The sequence below is a fragment of the Oxyura jamaicensis genome, chromosome 8 (genome assembly GCF_011077185.1).
Source record: "Oxyura jamaicensis isolate SHBP4307 breed ruddy duck chromosome 8, BPBGC_Ojam_1.0, whole genome shotgun sequence".
NCBI lineage: Eukaryota > Metazoa > Chordata > Aves > Anseriformes > Anatidae > Oxyura > Oxyura jamaicensis.
Genome location: NC_048900.1, coordinates 22,676,808 through 22,694,600, shown reverse-complemented (window position 1 = coordinate 22,694,600; position 17,793 = coordinate 22,676,808). Strand labels below are relative to the sequence as shown.

General features: G+C 46.6%; 1 protein-coding gene across 1 annotated transcript in view; it reads right to left on the bottom strand.

Annotated features, from left to right (window-relative positions):
• The window catches only part of RAD54L (RAD54 like), a gene marked incomplete at its 5' end in the record, with an annotated part of 32,859 nt that extends 17,817 nt beyond the window's left edge, over nucleotides 1-15,042 (bottom strand). Inside the window, one exon of the mRNA XM_035333383.1 lies at nucleotides 14,818-15,042. Coding sequence (XP_035189274.1) covers nucleotides 14,818-15,042 — 225 coding nt within the window. The remainder of the gene's footprint in view (nucleotides 1-14,817) is intronic.
• Between the last annotated feature and the right edge of the window lie 2,751 nt (nucleotides 15,043-17,793).

Genomic DNA, 17,793 nt, shown 5'->3' with positions numbered 1-17,793 from the left:
GACTGACTGACAGGCCAAGGAGGGCTGGGAAGGGGCAGCTGCCCTCCTTTTATAACCCTGTTGATAAATAAACTGCCAATTCTGCAGCGTTTTGCGTCTTACCTACCTAATTCTCCTTCTGGCCACACAGGAGACCCCATTTGTTGATTGTTGCACCGGTAAACTCGAAATAAATACAAAAAAATTGCTTCAGTCACAGTTGCACAACTGACCTTAAATATCAAGAAACACAAGAGCCCCTTTGGTGCTATGCCTATTTCACATTACATAAGAAACTGAATAGAAAAATAGTAAATATCTATGTTAACACATTGATGCACCCTTAAGGCACAGACCATGAAGCAAAGCAGATATAAAACAAAGCTAAACTCTTGCAGCTTCAGGATATCTGAGGTGGAAGAGGGCAAGGACTGCCTGCAGCCATTTACACCAGCTGAAGATCTTGTACCTTGACTTAAAAGGCCAAGAAAAGAAAAAGAAAAAAGAAAAAAAAAAAAAAGTTCAAATCCATTTGTCAGTATTTTGTTCCAGAAGTGCTTTCAGAGCTCAGTGACAAATGCTAGATGTTGCAATTATTGTTTCGCTGGGCAGAGAGTGGTTCTACAGGAAGGTAATTGGCTATTTTTCCTGGCATGAATAATATTCACATTAATCGCCTTCCTCACCATGGCTAGGAGAGCAATTCTGCCTTGTGCTTTTTGCCTGCTATGGGAACAGCCACGTTTTCTGGCCTAGGCAGGCTGGATCAATAATAAGAGGAAGGCGAGGCAGAATGCTCTTGCCTGCTCTGCGTAGAGAACTGCTACGGCAACAAGAAAGGTCTCAGTCGTCTTACATCCAGCACCGAACAGCTGAGTCCTATGACAGCTTTTCTCTGCTAAACACTCATGGAAAGGCCCAGAGGGAAACCTGGGGAGATGCTAATATCTGAGCACAGCGGTAGGCTCGCTCGTAAGGGAGCCACACCACAAGGCTGGAGCAAGGTGGGCAGGTGTGTGGGACAACCCCTTATGCTGGGTAAAACACGCTGGGAAGCGTTCCCATCCTAAAGATGCTAAGAGACACAGCAGAAAGAAGGGGGGGGGGGGGGGTTTTGTCTTCCCATCTGGAGGGAAGCCTGAAGGACTTGCAAGGCGACACGAGCTGTCAGCGACAAGGGCAGCAGTGGTGCTTGCTGGTGCTGTGGAGCCCAGCTCAGACACCGCTCTGCCCTCTCTCTTCCACTCTTCTCTCCAAACTGTCACCTTCAGGCAGAGCTTAAGTCATCCTCTCTTCTCCCTGCCTAATTACACAATTTACTCCTTCTCTGGTTGTAATCAGCTCCCATTTATACAGCCCGGAGAGATCACAGGATAATCACCAGGGGGAATAACCCTGTGATTTCCCTTGCTGCCTCTGCAGAATGCCGAGTCCCTCCAGTGAGAGGGGAGGATGCCGAACGCCTTCCTCAGGGACCCTGCGGGATTAGCCTGGCGTCCCTCTTCTCCCTCCTGGTCCCTATCCCACCCAGTCCCAGGTGGATGCAATGACTTTCCCATGACTCCCTCAGTTTGTGGGGTCTTCCTTCTTCAATTCTGCACACATATTTTTTTGTTTGTTTGTTTGTTTTCCTTTTGCTCTGGAGTTAAGAAATGCCTTGCAGAAATCAGGGTCTCATATTTTTTCTCAGCTCTTTGCAGGCACCAGGTAATGAGGACAGGTCCTCCCCAAGAGAGCTGACAGCCTCCTCTCCCCTCAGGAGAGCTTGTGAACCCAGGGACAGACCAAGAACAGCATGAGCGAGAGGTAATGTGACAAAATGTCTCCTGATGGAAGCAAGCCTCAGACCTCATCTAACAGCTTCAGCCATTCTGCAACAAAAAACGGGGGCAAAAACCTGTAATCGCGCTAAGGAGAGCAGAGCTGTAGCTTTAGCAAAATTAAACAGTGCCATGTGGATCCTAGGTGAAGCTCTGAAGGGACCAGGGCTGCAGGATCAGGACCCCAGCCCACCGGTATAGCTTGGACATACTCAGCTGGGAAAGTAATTAGAAAGTAATTAAATATCCCCAGTTAATTCCTGAACAAACCACAAGAGGGAAACTGAGTACGGTCATACCAAGTTGCTGTCAGCTGGCGTTGTAATCCTGTTTCATCACTGTCAGAGACAGCTCAAATGCCCTTCCACCAAAGCCACTTACTGAGAGAGAGGAAACATAAAGTGCTTTAAAAATATTCACTCCAGGGAGAAAAAAAAGTCCTGTTCCTTTCCTGAGGTCGGATGCCGCTCACCATGCAGCCGGGCTGCACACTGAGTGCCGGATGGAGGCAGCGGTTCAGCAGCAAGGGCCCAGCACTGCAGCCGCTTTTGGCATGTTTGCATGAATATCACCCAGAAGAAAACTGAATCATGAGCCCAGATTGGTTCAAGCTGGGTGGCTGGCATGGTTCACACCTCGGATGTCTGCCTGCTGAGCTGCAGCAATGAGCACTGGGCTGGGGCTACACCTGCAGTGCAGCGCCCATTGTACAGGTGGGAACAGCCAAGGCACAGCCCTGGAGCCCCCCAGCTTGGGGGCACAGCTGTGCAGCCGCTGCCTGCTTTGATCTTGAAGCCCTTTACCACCACGTATGAGATTTCACGGTGTCTTTCAATACATTTATGACTGCTGCCCTTTTGGCCCAAGTGGTACCTAATCCTTATTACTGCTAGAGGAGAAAAAAATAAATCTCTGCTAATCTCGTTTATTTACAAAAAAAAAAAAAAAAAAAAAAAAAAAAAAGACCCACAAAATCCTATTTCCTTAGAGTGGCAAAGGCAGAAGGAGCAGGGAGATCTGGAGCTGAGAAATATCCACGGGCACTTCTCCAGCGACCTCTGAGCCCCAGAAATGCTGCACTCCCCACTCCCATGGGTCTGGGGCTTCCCTCTCCAAATCCCACCTGGCCCCTGTGATGGAAAGCAAGCCAACCACGCCTCCATCGTGCAGAGCCACGTGCCATTGCAGAGGAGCCACGAGGTGGAGAGGGAGCCAGGTAGCCTCCAGGAAAGGCAGCAACCTCCTCCAGGGAGGAAGGCCTGGGGCAAAGCCCTGGGCTTTCTCCTTGCACATTGTTGCTGCATCCAGCACTGCTCACAGCTCTGTCCCTAATTTGACACAAAGCAGCTGATTCCTTTGCAGGCTTATGGTGCTGGCTGAAGAGTGGAAGCAGAGGTGCACCCTCCAACCTGGCTTAGCATCACTCACAAAGCAAGAAACCCCCTCAGAGCCCCCAGGACATTGCTCCATCCATGGGACCGCTTTCAGGAACCAACCCTTCATTCATAAGGAAGGCTGTTCCCACCAGGGACTTCGCCCCATCTCACTTTTGCTTTTTGTTTTGTTGGTTGTTGTTTTGTTTTGTTGGTTGTTGTTTTGTTTTGTTGGTTGTTGTTTTTTTCAAAAAAATATATATATAAATATTTTTAAGTGCACACAAATCTGACTTGGGTTTTGAATCAGCTCAAAACGTTTCATTTGATGCAAAGCAAAATGTTGTATTTTGTTTACAAGCTAATTAGCCAGCCTTATCTCCCTCACCTTTATAAGCACAGGCAAACCAACAGCACAACCTGCAAACATTAAAAAGGCTGGGTTTAGGAAACATCATACACAAGCTGTGTTGGCACTTCCAAAAACACATCCCTCAATTCTTAAAAGGAAGAGGGAGGCTGAAATGACTTCCCAAATTCAGCTTGATTTTGCAAATTGGCTTAGCCCTGCTGTAGGTCCCTTTTTGCAAGAAATTTACAATCACTTGCAATTTTCCTTGCCAAGCTCAGACACTTACAGAGCACTCAGAGAGCTGCAGAACAAATCCAAGGGCAAATCTCAGCCTTACAAACCAGACCCTGGTCCCACTGGGTCCCCTGTGAGCCCCCATCACCACCACCAGAGTTCTCTGGGGCTGTGTTCAGGGTGCTGCCCACAGGTACAAATGCACCTCTAAGTGAGTCCCAGTGCAGGACCAGGACTGAAACAAGTAGGGGTGCAACCATCCTCATGTAACAGCTTATACCTCCAGCACATCACCACGAGTGTGAAAGCTGACAGACAGAACACACACGAATGTATAGTATATATATACATACACGCTTACTTTCTAAGTAGTTAACCTACCGGGTTTTACAGGACAGACAGAGCATCGTATTGCTCAGGCAGGTGCTCCGGGGCTGAGAAGGGAAGTGCCCCCCCCCAGCCACATGTCACTGCTTCCCCCAGCTGCTGAGCCTTGGCTGGGAGGAGCCCTTCCTCTGGCAGGAGGCAAAACATTATTCTCTTTACCCCCTTATTAAATCTCAATGGAATTAAAAATAAAAATAAAATAAAATAAAAAATCTGGCTTCTATAAGTAATGGTGCAGGACAGAGGAAACATCATTTAGTTGGGGCAATTAGCACAGGCTAATTAAACCCTAGTCTTCTGATCAGGCTCTGCTGATTAAGTTGGTTGCAGACACTCTGGATTATATTAACAAAATGAATCAGTTAATTACACGACAATCAATAAGAACCAAAAAGTAGGACAAGCAATTTGCCTTTAAATGACCATCTAAATTCATCAACATGATGCATGTTTGTAAATGTTAAGGAAAGGGGCAGACACGGCAGATCTCTTAGGCGCTAAGATAATCATTTCTGATAGCTGCTATTCACAGAAAGCAGGGAACTTACAGCATCTCCCTGAAAAAAAGAAGCCATTATTTCCTATAATAGTTTACAAAACAACAAGGGCATGAACAAACTCAGCTACTGGAAAAAAAAAATACAAACAAACAACTCAGCTACTGGGGGAGAAAAACAACTTCACAAACTTAGTCCTTTAATAAACTGAAAGTCTTCGTTTGGAGTTGTGACCTAAAATGATCAGCATTGCTTTGAACCAGAGACATTGTGGTCTTGAATGATTATCTGACTTAGAGCTCCCATCCAAATTGAAAACCTTGGTGAAGTGGAAGCTGGAAAATGACATCGTTAAAGAAGCAATTTTGCCCTGAAAAGCTTAAAGCCTGAATGGAAGGACTTAAAAAATAAAGAGGAAAAAACTATTCTGTGAAAAAATAAAAAAATAAAAAAAAAATATCTGTTGTTCTCATTTTGCAGGGTTCAAAACAGGCAGACCATGAGGGATTCTGAGCATTTGTAATGAGTGCTTTTAATCATTAAAAAAATAATAATAATAATAATAAAAGCTTTACCAAGATGGCTATTGAGAATTTCTCCTCTCTGAAAGCTGCTTTTCAGTCAAGCTAAAAAGCAGTAACATTTTCAAGAAAAAAAATACAGTGAAAATGTCATAAAAAATGAAATATCTGACAAGCATGACAATCTCCCCAACCCTGAAAAAAAAAAAAGGAATTGGGTATTTTATTTTTGACTCTTTGCTTTATGCCTTTGGCTGCCAGGATAACGCAGAATTAGGAAGGTGACTTTTCCTTCTTCCTGATGACCTCGGGAGCAGAAAGAGGAGCCTCACCCAGAACTGTGCCTGCAATCACAGCCTCATTTGGGTGAGGAGAGACCTTTGTAGGTCTCTGGTCCAAGCTCATGTTCAAAGCAGGGCCAGCATCAAAAGTTGTTTGCTTTGGGCTCTGAAGACTCCAAGGTTGGGTGCTCCAGCACCTCCCACAACCCCTGATCTCAGTCAGAGGAATTGCACCCAACTTTTCAGCCTCCAGCATCAGTGCCCTGACAAATGCCCCTTGCTGCCCTGAGATAGCCACAGAAGAACAAACAACCTGGTTTCTCATCCAGCTTTGTTTCCCCCACTTTCAGTCTGCTAGCAGCTGTATTTCTGAGGGCACAGCGGTCACTTATCAGTCTCTGCAGCACTAAAACAAAGAGGCAGAGCTGCAAAGCCACGGCCTGGCCTGCCAAGCAGGAAATCCTTCACATTTGTGGGCAATCATTTGCCACATGCCGTTGGTCTATCTCGCACGGGGAGCAGATCAAGCTACCAGGGGACCTTCAGCTCTGAAACCTGCTAGAAGACTGAAACTGCCCGGGAGGAGAGCAGATTGCAGCGAGATGGCTCAGCAGCAGCTCTCACCAGTGCTACGAGCTCCAGGCTCCTGCAATTGCTTTCCCAAAGCCTCTCTAGCTGTCTGCCGAGGTGGAGCCTGCAGAGAGTTGAGGCAAATACCTTTCATCTTTTTTAAGCTCCGTTTCTGAAGGAAGCAGAATTAGGCTGTTTTCCTCTTTTTTCTTCCTAATAACTTTTAAATCCTTTGGCTGCTCGCACCAGGTTTTTCACAGGGGGACTGGAGTAAACATGCAGCCGGGGAGAGGAGGGAGAAACTCTGCTGGTGCAAAGTGCCTCTCATAGACAGTCACATGAAACATCTCATCCTCTGACCAGAGCTGGGCCTCCAGGATAACTCCGTGGGAAATGGGCTGCTTTGACTCAACGGGCTGAGTCCCAGGCAAGTTGTTCTGCTTCATGGAAGGGTTTTGCAGCTTGATCTGAGCAATGCTCAAACAAGCAGGAGTAAAGAGCTGATTTGTAGCATGGAAGGAGGTTGTGCTCAGGGCTTCTTCAGTAATGAGCTGCTTCAGCTACCCCTCATGCACCTGCTAAAGAGCTCTGCTACATCCTCGGGTGTATCCTGAGGCATAAGCCCTCAAATGCATCAAGGCATCGTCCTTCTTCTCTCCACAGTTGCAATACTGTGTCCGCTTTTGGGTACCCAGCATCAATGCATACGCCTGTCAGGAGGCCAGAAGTGACCAGCGTTATCAGGGCCCTTGAAAACAGGACATAAAGAAGGGGACTGTAAAGTCTGTGGTTGTTTAGTCTTAGAAAAAGGGAAATATGAGAGCAATCTGCAAATCTCAAAAGGTTCTTGTGAAGAAGGAGTTCTCTGTGATCATAGCAGGTAGGGAAAGAAGTGATAGGCTTCAGTTGCAGCCCAAGGAGATACAGGTAAGAAATTAAGGAAGACCTTGCCAAGAGGAAAAATAATCCTGTCTGGCAGGGAGGACATTCTACCTTTTTTAAGAAAAAGTAATACACCCTTTGTTTAGGGCTATGCTTTGGGTGCAGGTGACCCCTACACCTCTCTCCTGACCTAATTTCTAATTTCCAACCTGATTTCTACCTTTCTAAGGAAGACACTGTCCCTGAGAAGACTACCAGCAGGTTTATGCACTGCCTGAAATAGATGGGCAACAAACAAACCTGAAAAGAGAGGACAACTGTGTGTCAGCTTTTATGGCATGTGAGGTGCTGCACAAAGCCCAAGGACAACCCCTGTCCCATTGCTCCAGACAATAAGGATGCTGCAAATTGCAGGTGATAATTCATGCCTACATTAATGCCAAAATAGGTGTACATGGATGGATGCTACCAATGCTCCTCTGAACATTAAGAAGGCTTTTCCTCTTCAAAGGCATCCTTGTTCTTCTTGGAGAGTCTGCTTTGAAGGCACAAGGACCCTGAAGTCAGGTGATTGTGCCACAGTCACATCAGCAAACGTGGCACGTTTGTGTGCAGAAAAGAGAAAAAAAAAAAAAAAAAAAAAAAAAAAAAACTTGATCACTACTTGCATTTTACCTTAACTAAATCTGCCTTGATCTCACAAAACCCAGGGTGCTTGAGTACAAAGGCACGAGTTCAAAGAGACAGCAAGAGGATAATCTGAAAGCAAAAGGTGCTCTTCAGGAAGTTGGGAAGAAGTAATTAGAAAGCACTGCTATCCCAAAGCTTCAAAATAAATGACAGTAAGTCAGCTATTATATACTCACTAACCTAAGAGCATCCTCTGCTCTTGTCAGTCAAGAAATAAGCAAGACTGTAGACCCATGGGATTGCAGAGGCTCGGTTCCTCTCCACCTTGCTCAAGCAGGCAAAGGCAAACACTGCAGGTGAGGCAGGAACCAGAGGCTTTAGGAGGCCCACGTCCATCAAGGCCTTTTTGGGTTTAATCATGCTCTTCTGTCCCCTCCACCACCAGTGTCCACTGTGCTCCGTGAGCTCCATGAGCTTCAGCGTTCAGTAACAAATGTCCCGTCTTCATGTTATCCATGAAAGGCTGGCTTTTCAGTTCTGTATATTAATTATTACTTCATTTCACCTGCAAAAACCATAGCTTGGCCTAGGAAGCCTGGTGACAAATCAGAGGACACCTCTGTGTTTGTATCTTCCAGCCCCAGTTAAAAGGAACGCCAGAGCTGCGTTCAGGATCCTATTGCTTCAAAACTACAGCAGGTCCCTGGACTGGTCACACAATTTGTCCCTCTCTAGCTTCCCAGCTGTAAAACACCGCTAATCATTGCACAATTTTTGTCCTCTCAGACTGAAAGCTCCGGGGGCTATCCAAGGACACCGCGCAGGAGGAGCCCCTCCATCAGACAACCAGAGGCTGACGTGCTTATGCTGAATGCAGGCAAGGCTGGCAGTGAGGGATGGCATCTTTTATCAGGAAAATTGATCCACAGCAGTGAAGAGGAGCAGTTTTGTCTCCAGCAGGCAACATCAATACACACATATGGGTGCAGAGCTAGTACTGCTCCCACAGCATTTCACCATCCCCTTTCCACATCCCTCCCTACCCCTGTCTCACAACTGGTCAGATACCTGCTCCTCCAGCCCCATGTGCTGGTGGTGCAAACCCCAGACCTCTTTCCCTTGCCAGGAGGATTGTGGAGGTGCCAAGCAGGCTCCCAAGGTGCTCAGAAGATGCCCACATGAGCGTGGGGTGCCGCTCTCTGCTGCCAGCTCTGCTCAGCAGAGCTCCACGAGCCTCCCAAGCTGGGGCTGCCGGCAGCAGTAGGAGCTCTGTCCCCTGCCGTAAGCACTGATCCCTCCTAAAACCCGAAGTGACTGCATTAATCAGTTTGCTCCGAAGTAGGCCGTGCTGAATGTGTTTGAGCCGGGCTGATAAAATGGGGAGAGGAAGAAGCGCAAGGAGATTAGAAAGGAATCGTGCTTAATTTGGGAACGTCTCTGAAGATTTATTCCAAAGCATGAAAGCCATGGGGAACGCTCCTGCACGGAGATTAAAGATGCTCTGACTCACGTCTCCGAGGCCTGACAAAAGCCTATTCAGGAGCACTGCCTGCAGCCACAAGACAGGGGATACAGTTTTCCCAAAGCATTTCAATTTGTGAGAGAAAGAAAAGACGAGATTTCATTAGTTTCACCACATAACATGAGATGCGATGGTGCCCATTGCTCCCGCAGCTGGCTGTAGATCCCTGCCCTTTCGTGGGCCTGAGGGGAGCCACAGACAGCAGCTGGGCACAGCTTCTGAATCGCTGGTGTTTCCTGTTGCTTGTGGCCTCCAAAGAAAAGCAGAGCAGAGCCAGCAGAAGGCAACCAGAGAGGAACATAGTGAGCATCACCCTGTGCCTGCTGTGCCCCCTCACGTCTCCATATTTCACAGAAAATAAATTTATCGGGTACATGGGTGGTGCCAGGGCCTCAGCATCTCCTCCCCTGCAAGCACACAATGTCTGTGCCAGCTCCAAGAGAGCCTCCAAGGGAAAGAAGGTGGCACCTGCAAGAGGGTGGGTGTGGAACTGGTCTTGCATTTTCTCCTTTTCTTTGAATTTGGGAGTGATGGGATGGCATCCATAGGCACCTGTGGTGCTGCTGCTGACCATCCATAGGCACCTGTGGTGCTGCTGCTTTGGGGTGCTGGTGTAACCAAGGCACAGCTCCAGGACATTGGGATGAAGGAATCAACGCTCGGCTGATGCAGACACAACTTGAACATCCCCTGTTGCAATCACTGTAAGCACAGCCCAGTGTTTTCTCTCACAGGGGCCTTTTGGTAGATAAGCCTTGTGGCCAATCCTATTACCACCAACACCATCAGGATGAAGGCTAAGATGGGCTACAGCAGCTTTAGTTGTGTTTGGGAGGTGGCAGCTCATGTTTGGGAGGTGGCAGCTCATGTCTGGGGCTGTGGCTGCCCATGGCTCCCTGTGCAGGACCACACACCAGGTACTTCAGCTTGGGGCACGGGGCACCACCAAGCAGGAGAGCAGACATGGCACTGTGCTGCTCGTACATGAGATGTTCCCCTGCATGGCAGTGCGGCAGGTTGTCCTCAGCACAGCATTACAGACAGTCCTTTCTGAGCAGCTGTGGCTGCTGCTCCTTGTTCTGTTCTCCAAGACAGCTGGAGCTGAGACAAGTCCGGCACCGTCTGAGCCTCTGCAGAGTTTGTTTTGATCCTCCTGCTGATGGGGAAGGACAGCCAGAGCCTGCTGAACAGAAAAGGCTGTGTACCAGCTCTCGGCGTCCAGGTAATTGTACTCATCTTCCATCCATCATCCTGGGAATGGCAGGCTCTGTTGCAAGACCTAATGCCCTTTATGCCATTTCTTTCATGGAACGAGCTTGAAATTGATTTTGAAACAGAAGCAAGAGCCTGTATCAATTTTCCCTTGGAGGTGTGACAGTGTGTCTGCCTTCTGCCAGGTTACTTTATTTTTGTTCTCTGCTGTGCATGTGTTCCCCTCCCTTTATTCACCGAGACAGGTAGAAAGGATCCCATTTTTCTGAAGTCAGGCTGCTGGGGGAGAGGAGATGATTGATAACACGGGATGGCAGAATGACAGCCACCCACACACTTCACACCGTGTCCATCACCATCACCCTCACCAGCTTTGTTTGCCATGGGAAAAGTTCAAGGAGGTGGTCTGAGGGAGATCTGTTCTCTATAGCTCAGTCAGGCCTTTCCAAATCACAAAATCCAGCTGCCAAATCGTGGAAGGAAATCAAGTTTAAAGGCTAATGCACAAGGGGCTTTAAAAGTGGGAAGGGGACACTAAAATGCACCCACAGGTCTCTAAGTAGTACAGGATCATGGGGCTGCTTTTTGGTGCCATTCTTGAGCCTCCAATGTTCATACTTTAATTTTTTTCCCTCTATCTAGAACCTGTAATGATAACATGCAAAGAGGTGACACCTCTGCCCACAGGACTGCCTTTGTGCAGCCGTGGAGCAAGATTGTGACATTCTGGCTGGATATAGAGCCTGAGGTGGAACTCGACCCTCCGAATCCCCAACAGGAGAGAAGTGAATCCTCCAGGTGCCAACAGGATCAAAAATCAGAAGGATATTTTTTTTTTCTTTACAGATCTATTTTGGATTAAATACTAACAGAGCAATCACATTTTCCCCCATGCTTAAGCAGAAATCTTGTAACAACGTCTGATTTTGAAGACTCCTGTTAACAGCACACTGTCAATCACCAAACAGAGCTTCCAGATCTGGTCTGGTGGCAGCTTGAGATACTGCCAGCTGCTATGGACCTGGTGTGATTTTCGTGGCCCTTCACTGGACATGCTCAACCTGGTGTCCACCAGGACTCACATATATTTTTTTGCCAGGGTGCTTTCCAGCTGGGTGGCCCCCTGCATGTCCTGCTGCTTGGGGTTGTTCCTCCGCAGATGCAGGACCTTATTCTTCTCCTTGCTGAACTTCATTAGGTTCCTGGCAGCACATTTCTCCAGCCTGTCCTGGTCACTCTGGTTGGCAGCATGACCTGCTGGTGTATCAGCCACTCCTTCCAGTTCTATAGCATCAGCAAACTTGCCGAGGGTCCATCATCCACATAATTTATAAAGATGTTGAATGTGATTGGGCCAATATTGACCCCTGGGATACACTGCTAGTTACTGGCCTCCAGCTGGACTCATACCAGTGACCGCCACCCTCTGAGCATGGCCATTCACCCAGTGTCCACCTCACTCCCTGCTCATATACAGTGGTGGAGATTTCTTTTTTTTTGTCTGCAAAACCATTGTTGTGCTTCACTGTCCTTCTTATTTGTTTTTTCCTGCCTCACTGCCTTTTGAAGCTGACTTTCAAACAGCCCATATTGACACCTGGCGAGACCTTGCTGCCACGTACAGAGGGAAGCAGGGAGAGGTGTTGCTTTTCATGATTTGTTCTGTCACTGAAGGAAATAGCAGTTTTGTAGCACAGGCTCCTTCATCCCTGTTTCATGTCTGTGCATCTGAACGTCTAGTTTTCAGATTGCTCTGGGGCTGGCTTTAACAGTGGTTGATTGAGAGGTCTCAGCATGGCTCTCACGGAATACCCACGGAGCAGATGGAAATGTTCTCAGTGAGGCATTCATGCATATGCAATATGTGCAGAGGAAAGCATCTCAGATCTTAATGCTGCTGCCAGCAGTGCTGCGTGTCAGCTGCTGGATGGACTGGTAATCGGGTACTTATTGGGCAGTGTCAGGCAGAAGCACGGGTAGAAAACTCCCCAAGTCACGTAAAAATGCGATTGATGGTTCTGGTAGAAAACCTTCAACTGTTGTAAATTTTGAGATTGCTTATTTTGTCACCAGGTGTTGAAATTTTGACAAAATGCTTGAGAAAAAAATCATTTGGAATATTTTGATTAGCTTTTACAAAAGAGTGTGATTAATAATTGCAAAGGACGTCTTCCTACTTGAGCAGGACTTTATAATTTCCGGAATCGTATGGGTAAACAAGAATAAGGTATTAAAGACTTTGGGAACCAAAACCACCAACAGTTTGAAAAAGAGCAGGCATTATATGGCTGAAAATGGACATGAAGCCATGTTATGATTAGAGTGTCATGCTTTTGGTTCCCTCATGTTAGGAGAAATGAGGGAGCGAGGAAACCAAGCAGAAATTGCTCCCTCACCAGCTGGAAGTGGATGCTGTGCCTGATGTGCCTGCCCAGAGTGAACACGTATGGATTTATACTGCGCTGCGTGAAGTGAGGCCCTGTAACACAATAGACCAGCTCTCCTCTCTCATCTGCCCTTCTAAATTTATTTTTTTATTAATTATATTTTTAAAATCATGGTTGCTTTCAGTCATGTCCATTCTCTAACTCTCATCCTTGTTCCAGACCATCCCTCCATTGACCACAAACATCCTACAGCGAAAAGTCTGGTGTTCTCAGCAAGACCCCAGAGCTATAAATGTTTTGTTTTGGTAAAAATTGAGTTTTTCTGGATCTTCCACATGAAGGCACAAGTTTCTGTAACTGCTGTCCTGCAGCCTGTGAAATGCTGAATGGCTGAGCAGAAAGGCAGCGGGCTCAGGCAGCGCTTGCATCGATTAGCTGGGCCCTGATTGATGTGTGGATGCTTTATGATTTGTTCTCTAATGTACTTTCAGCAGCGCTAATAAAATTTCCTTTGAACAAGTGGGAACAGGTGATCACACAATTATGTGTGTCTTGTCTGTCTGGGTGATTCAGCCTCATGTTGTTGTCATAGCAGCGTGTCCCCGTCGCGGGCTCTCACGTGGAGGCAGGGCACTGTTGTGTATGTGCTGTTTGGCGATTTGCAAATAATAAACAAAACCCAGTCACCAGCTTTGTTAGAAGAGGGTTTGCTTTGTTGCTAGAATTGTAATTGCATTTAAAGGTGGGAGGAAAAATGGAGCTGGTTGTTAACACCTCTAGGACACCCCTGGAAGAGTTTCCAAAGATAAAAACATAGCCCAGATTTGACTTCAGTTCTGGGAGCCAAAAGAAAGATCTGTTAAATTTGTTTTCAAATCCTCTGGAGTGAGAACCTGGTTCCCTCTCCTTCTGAAGGAGTCGAAGCATGTTTTTTGGTGGTGCTGTGTCATTTCCCACCCAGCATGGCCCAAGGAGCAGGACTGGGTTATCCAGCTGGCTCTGACATGTGGCTGCCTCCAGTCCCAAGCCGCAGACCCACACCTGGAGCTGAGTCTGCAAGGACACCTTCGTCCTGGCACCGTGTGCTGGGATCCGAGGCTGGGCAGCGTGATGGCATCTCACATCAAGTCCTGTCACCTAATGCTGCCCTGAAACTTGGTGGATACCTAAATTTGCTCCTCGCCATCCTGGCCTCAAGAGCCACGTAGGCGTGGAAGGGCACCACAATGCAAAGGCAGCAGGAGTTTCTAGAGATCTGAAACAGCAGTGTGCCAACTCCCCGTGATAAAACATGATGTAAGAACAGAGCCTGCCAAAAAGGCACGAGGTTTCTGGCCTTAGTCATAGAAGTAGCCACGTCTGAAATCTGTGGTGCTTCCAAAGCATTGTTTTCCATGTTTATATAGGTGAATATTCAGTGGGGCGTTAAATATCTGGAGACATGTGGACACAAAAGCAGCCATGTCCATGGCTGGGATCCTTGCAGAAGTGACCAAGAGGAAGGTCCCACAGTGACCAAGGGGATGTCCAAGCCCCAGCTGGGCACAGCACCGGGCTGTGGCAGTGCGTGCGAAGGGCTTAAGTGTGTTACAGAGGCAGGTCCTCACTCAAAGTGAATCTCAGTCGGTGACTAATTCTGCTTGCTCCATACAAAGGCCTGAGCAGTTGCAAGTCCATTTGAGGTTGATTACCAGCCAGACATGTTTTGGGAATGTGTTACAAAACATTATAATCCAACACACACAGAGCAGCTAAGGCAGAGAGTGGAGATCCTCGAAGATCCCTAAATCTAGGAGCAATCTGAGTGTCTCTAATTTCCCTTCTTTTTTTTTTTTTTTTTTTTTTTTTTTTTTTTTTTTTTTTTTCCCTGACAGAGCCCAATATGATTCAGGTGTCTGAAGAAATTTTTGATCATGTTTTTTTAAAAAAAGAGAGAGACTGAGGAAACCAGAAAACGGGATGGGATTGCACTGTGGTGCTGTGACCTCTGTGTGCCCAGAGCTCCACCGTAAATTGAAAGAAAAGTGCCAATTAATCTGACGCTGAGGAAGGCACAGGCAACAAAACCATTTCATGTTCGCTCATTTCCCCCCATGACACGCGGCACTCTCCACCTTGCTAATTGGAGAAAGCTTGCTAACAGCTCTCTGATGTGGGTTTAATTAAATACCTTTTGAATGCCTCTGAGCTGTGGGAGAAGTTGGTGGAGCCGTTCCAAGTGTGACAGGCTGAGGGACGGCTTCTGCGTCGCTGAGAAAGTGCAGATGCTGTGGGAGTGGTGCAGGGGTCTCCAAAACAACGCAGCTAGAAACTCAAGGCTGATAACATCTGCCTGTGGAAAGGAGGACCTTCCACATCCCAACAGGTCTTGTAACGCTGCGGAGAAGGTGTTTGGTCATCCTGGGGAGAGCTGCAGCAAAGGAAGGGCTCTGAGGGAGAGGGGACAACTCTAGAGGGCATATCTGCAAGGCCAAACCCTCAGCCAAAGCCTCAGCCATAAGACAACATTCCCTGCTTCTTTAAACACCCATTTCCCCCGCTCCATCTCTCCCGCACCCCAGGCTGAGCACTGCAGGAAAGAATTTGCAAATAATCTAAGAGCGAGGGAAAGAGTCTATTTTGCTTATCAGAAAGGAGGTCAAGAGGTGATTTGATTACAGCACATAAGAGCCGTCAGCAGAGGAAAACACCAGTTTCTAAAGAGCTTTTTAATCTATCAGAGAAAGCCGGAACAAGAGCCACTGACTGAGAGATGAAGCCAGACAAATGCAAATAAGACACACAGCACATATCTTGAGCAGAGGGGGAGATAAAGGAGAAGAGCAAACTCAAGGAGAACAGTGCTCAGCATCTCTGGGTGCCTTCAGCTCGGGGCTGGGTAGCAGGCCTAAGGCAGGGAGAAGCCGGGTTGGTGCCCAGGAGGTGTTCAGGAACCTGCGGTACATATCAAAGATATTCTGGAGATATCCCGTAGATGTTCTTTCTCTCGTAATAGCAGTCCCTGAATATTCAAGTTCCTTGTTATTGTGAGGGCAGAAAAATGCTTGATGTTCATGGCTTCTAAGCCCAAGCCGTATATTGGGGCTTGGTGGTCTGGGAGTTTGACATTCCTCCTGCCAACAAACCAGCCTCATCCTGGTGAGAAAGTCCAGCTGAGTGGAAGGAGAAGCTCCACCATGGGTAGGAATTGAAGGATGTTCAGTAAAGCATATAAAGGGATGTACCTGAAGTCCATCTCATCATGCACCTGTGTCTGCACTTGTGGGACTCTAGTAGGGGTGTAGGAAAAAAAAAATAAATCTGGAGTGATCCTTTACTCAAATTTCTTCCTCATTTCCAGTGATTTGTGGCTTCTGGACTCCTGAATTGGAGGTTGACACACAGCTATCAGCAGGCCCTAAAGGATGTGTCTCCCATGGAATTCTCAGGCTGCTTTTGGATCTATTTACACTTTTGCCTGGAGCAATAGTGTTCGTAATTTAATAACACAACGTGTGAAAAACTACATCTTTCCTCTTGTTTCAGATCATCTGATCTTTTCAGTGAGGCTCCTATTCTATTTATTTATTTATTTATTTAATTATTGGTGTCAGGAACACAATATTCTTACTAATTGCTGTTTTTTGTTTTTTGTTTGTTTGTTTTTTGTAGAAGTCAGGATTGTTCAGGCTTCTTGCCCACCCTCCTGGTGATATAGTGGCACATTTGCTCCATCAGGAGGTGTGTCAGAGCCAGCCCAAACAAACAGCCAGCTGGTCACTGCCACAGACCAGAAGAGACATCCTAGAGTCATCCTCCAGAGCTGGTTTGCAAAGGGCAATGAGAGTATATGCAAACAGCATGCCAGAAAATAGGTCTTAGCTTGGGTTGGCTGTGAAAATTCTTTATTTCTTTTTTTTCTCCTACTTCTAACCTCAATATCTCTGGACATCTGTAGCAGAAATGACACTAAGCCCAAGCAAAAGAACTTCCCAGAACTATTTTCTATGTTTCCCATCTGAATTCCTCCTGTTTGGTGATGAAATAAAATAAAAAATTAGGGGTTCTAAGCCTGGGTCCTCCAGCAATGTCCAGACACCTACTCTTTATTATTGTTGCCACGTTTTCTCCTTTTTCTCTGTAAAGCTGTGTTCAATAAAGGAAAACTTCTAATGCATAATCCAAGCAGGCCCTTTTGCCTCAGGGGTTATTTGCTGGTGAAACCAGTATTTAAATATTTATCACTTGAATGTGAAGAAATACCCTGGGTTGTACTGTCTGGCAAATAAGGCAGCTTATTCAGCACTGAGTTAAAGTCATCATTAAGCCTTGGAAACAGTTTCATATCAGCAACGGGTGTTTGCTAGCAATTGGGTAAATTATACCACAAATGAACCCATCTTCATTCTCCTGTGCTGCGTGGGCTGTCAAAATGAGGGTCCACAGGTGGGAAAAGTAGGCTGAAGGTGGCTCACTCTGCCAAATGTTTGCCAAAGCCTGCTGAAGGCAGATACCTTGACTCAAACGACAGCAACAGCAAAAACACATGAAGAAAACAATTTTGATTCAGCCCACATTCTTTCTTTTCAATATGTTTCTAAGAATAAAATAACCCGGCCTCGTACTTCAATGCTTTTTCTTAATTTAAAAGTTTAATCTTTTTAATTGAATTAATTTAATTTATATAATGCAAGTTCAAATAAATTTTAACAAGTCAAAAAGAAAATAAAACATTGCAGTATCTAAAGGAAACATATTGCTTGACCCATGCTGAGAGCTAAATAGTTTGGGCGTGCAACAAAAGTCAATGTTTAGATTTCCAATCCCCTTCATGCTAGGAAAGATTTGACAGCTCTTGAAAGGTATGTTGGTTGTGGCAGCTGCTTCCTGCATTTCTCTGGGTGGCGTGAACAGTCCTGCCTATCCGAGTCAGGAGGGACATGTGGGAACTTTCTTTACTGCTCGTTGTAAAACTGCGTGTGCGTAGTTTCCAGCTGAAAATTCCCACCAATTCCCAGCCAGACCAACTAGGAGACGGTCACAAGATGGAAGAGTTTGCAGTCTGAGTTCACAGACCAAAGAGTGTTAGTCCTGTTTTACTGAGTGGATAATAAAGCCCAGAACCTTAAAAAGCAGGAATTAATAATTTCAGAAAGGGCTAGAGAGT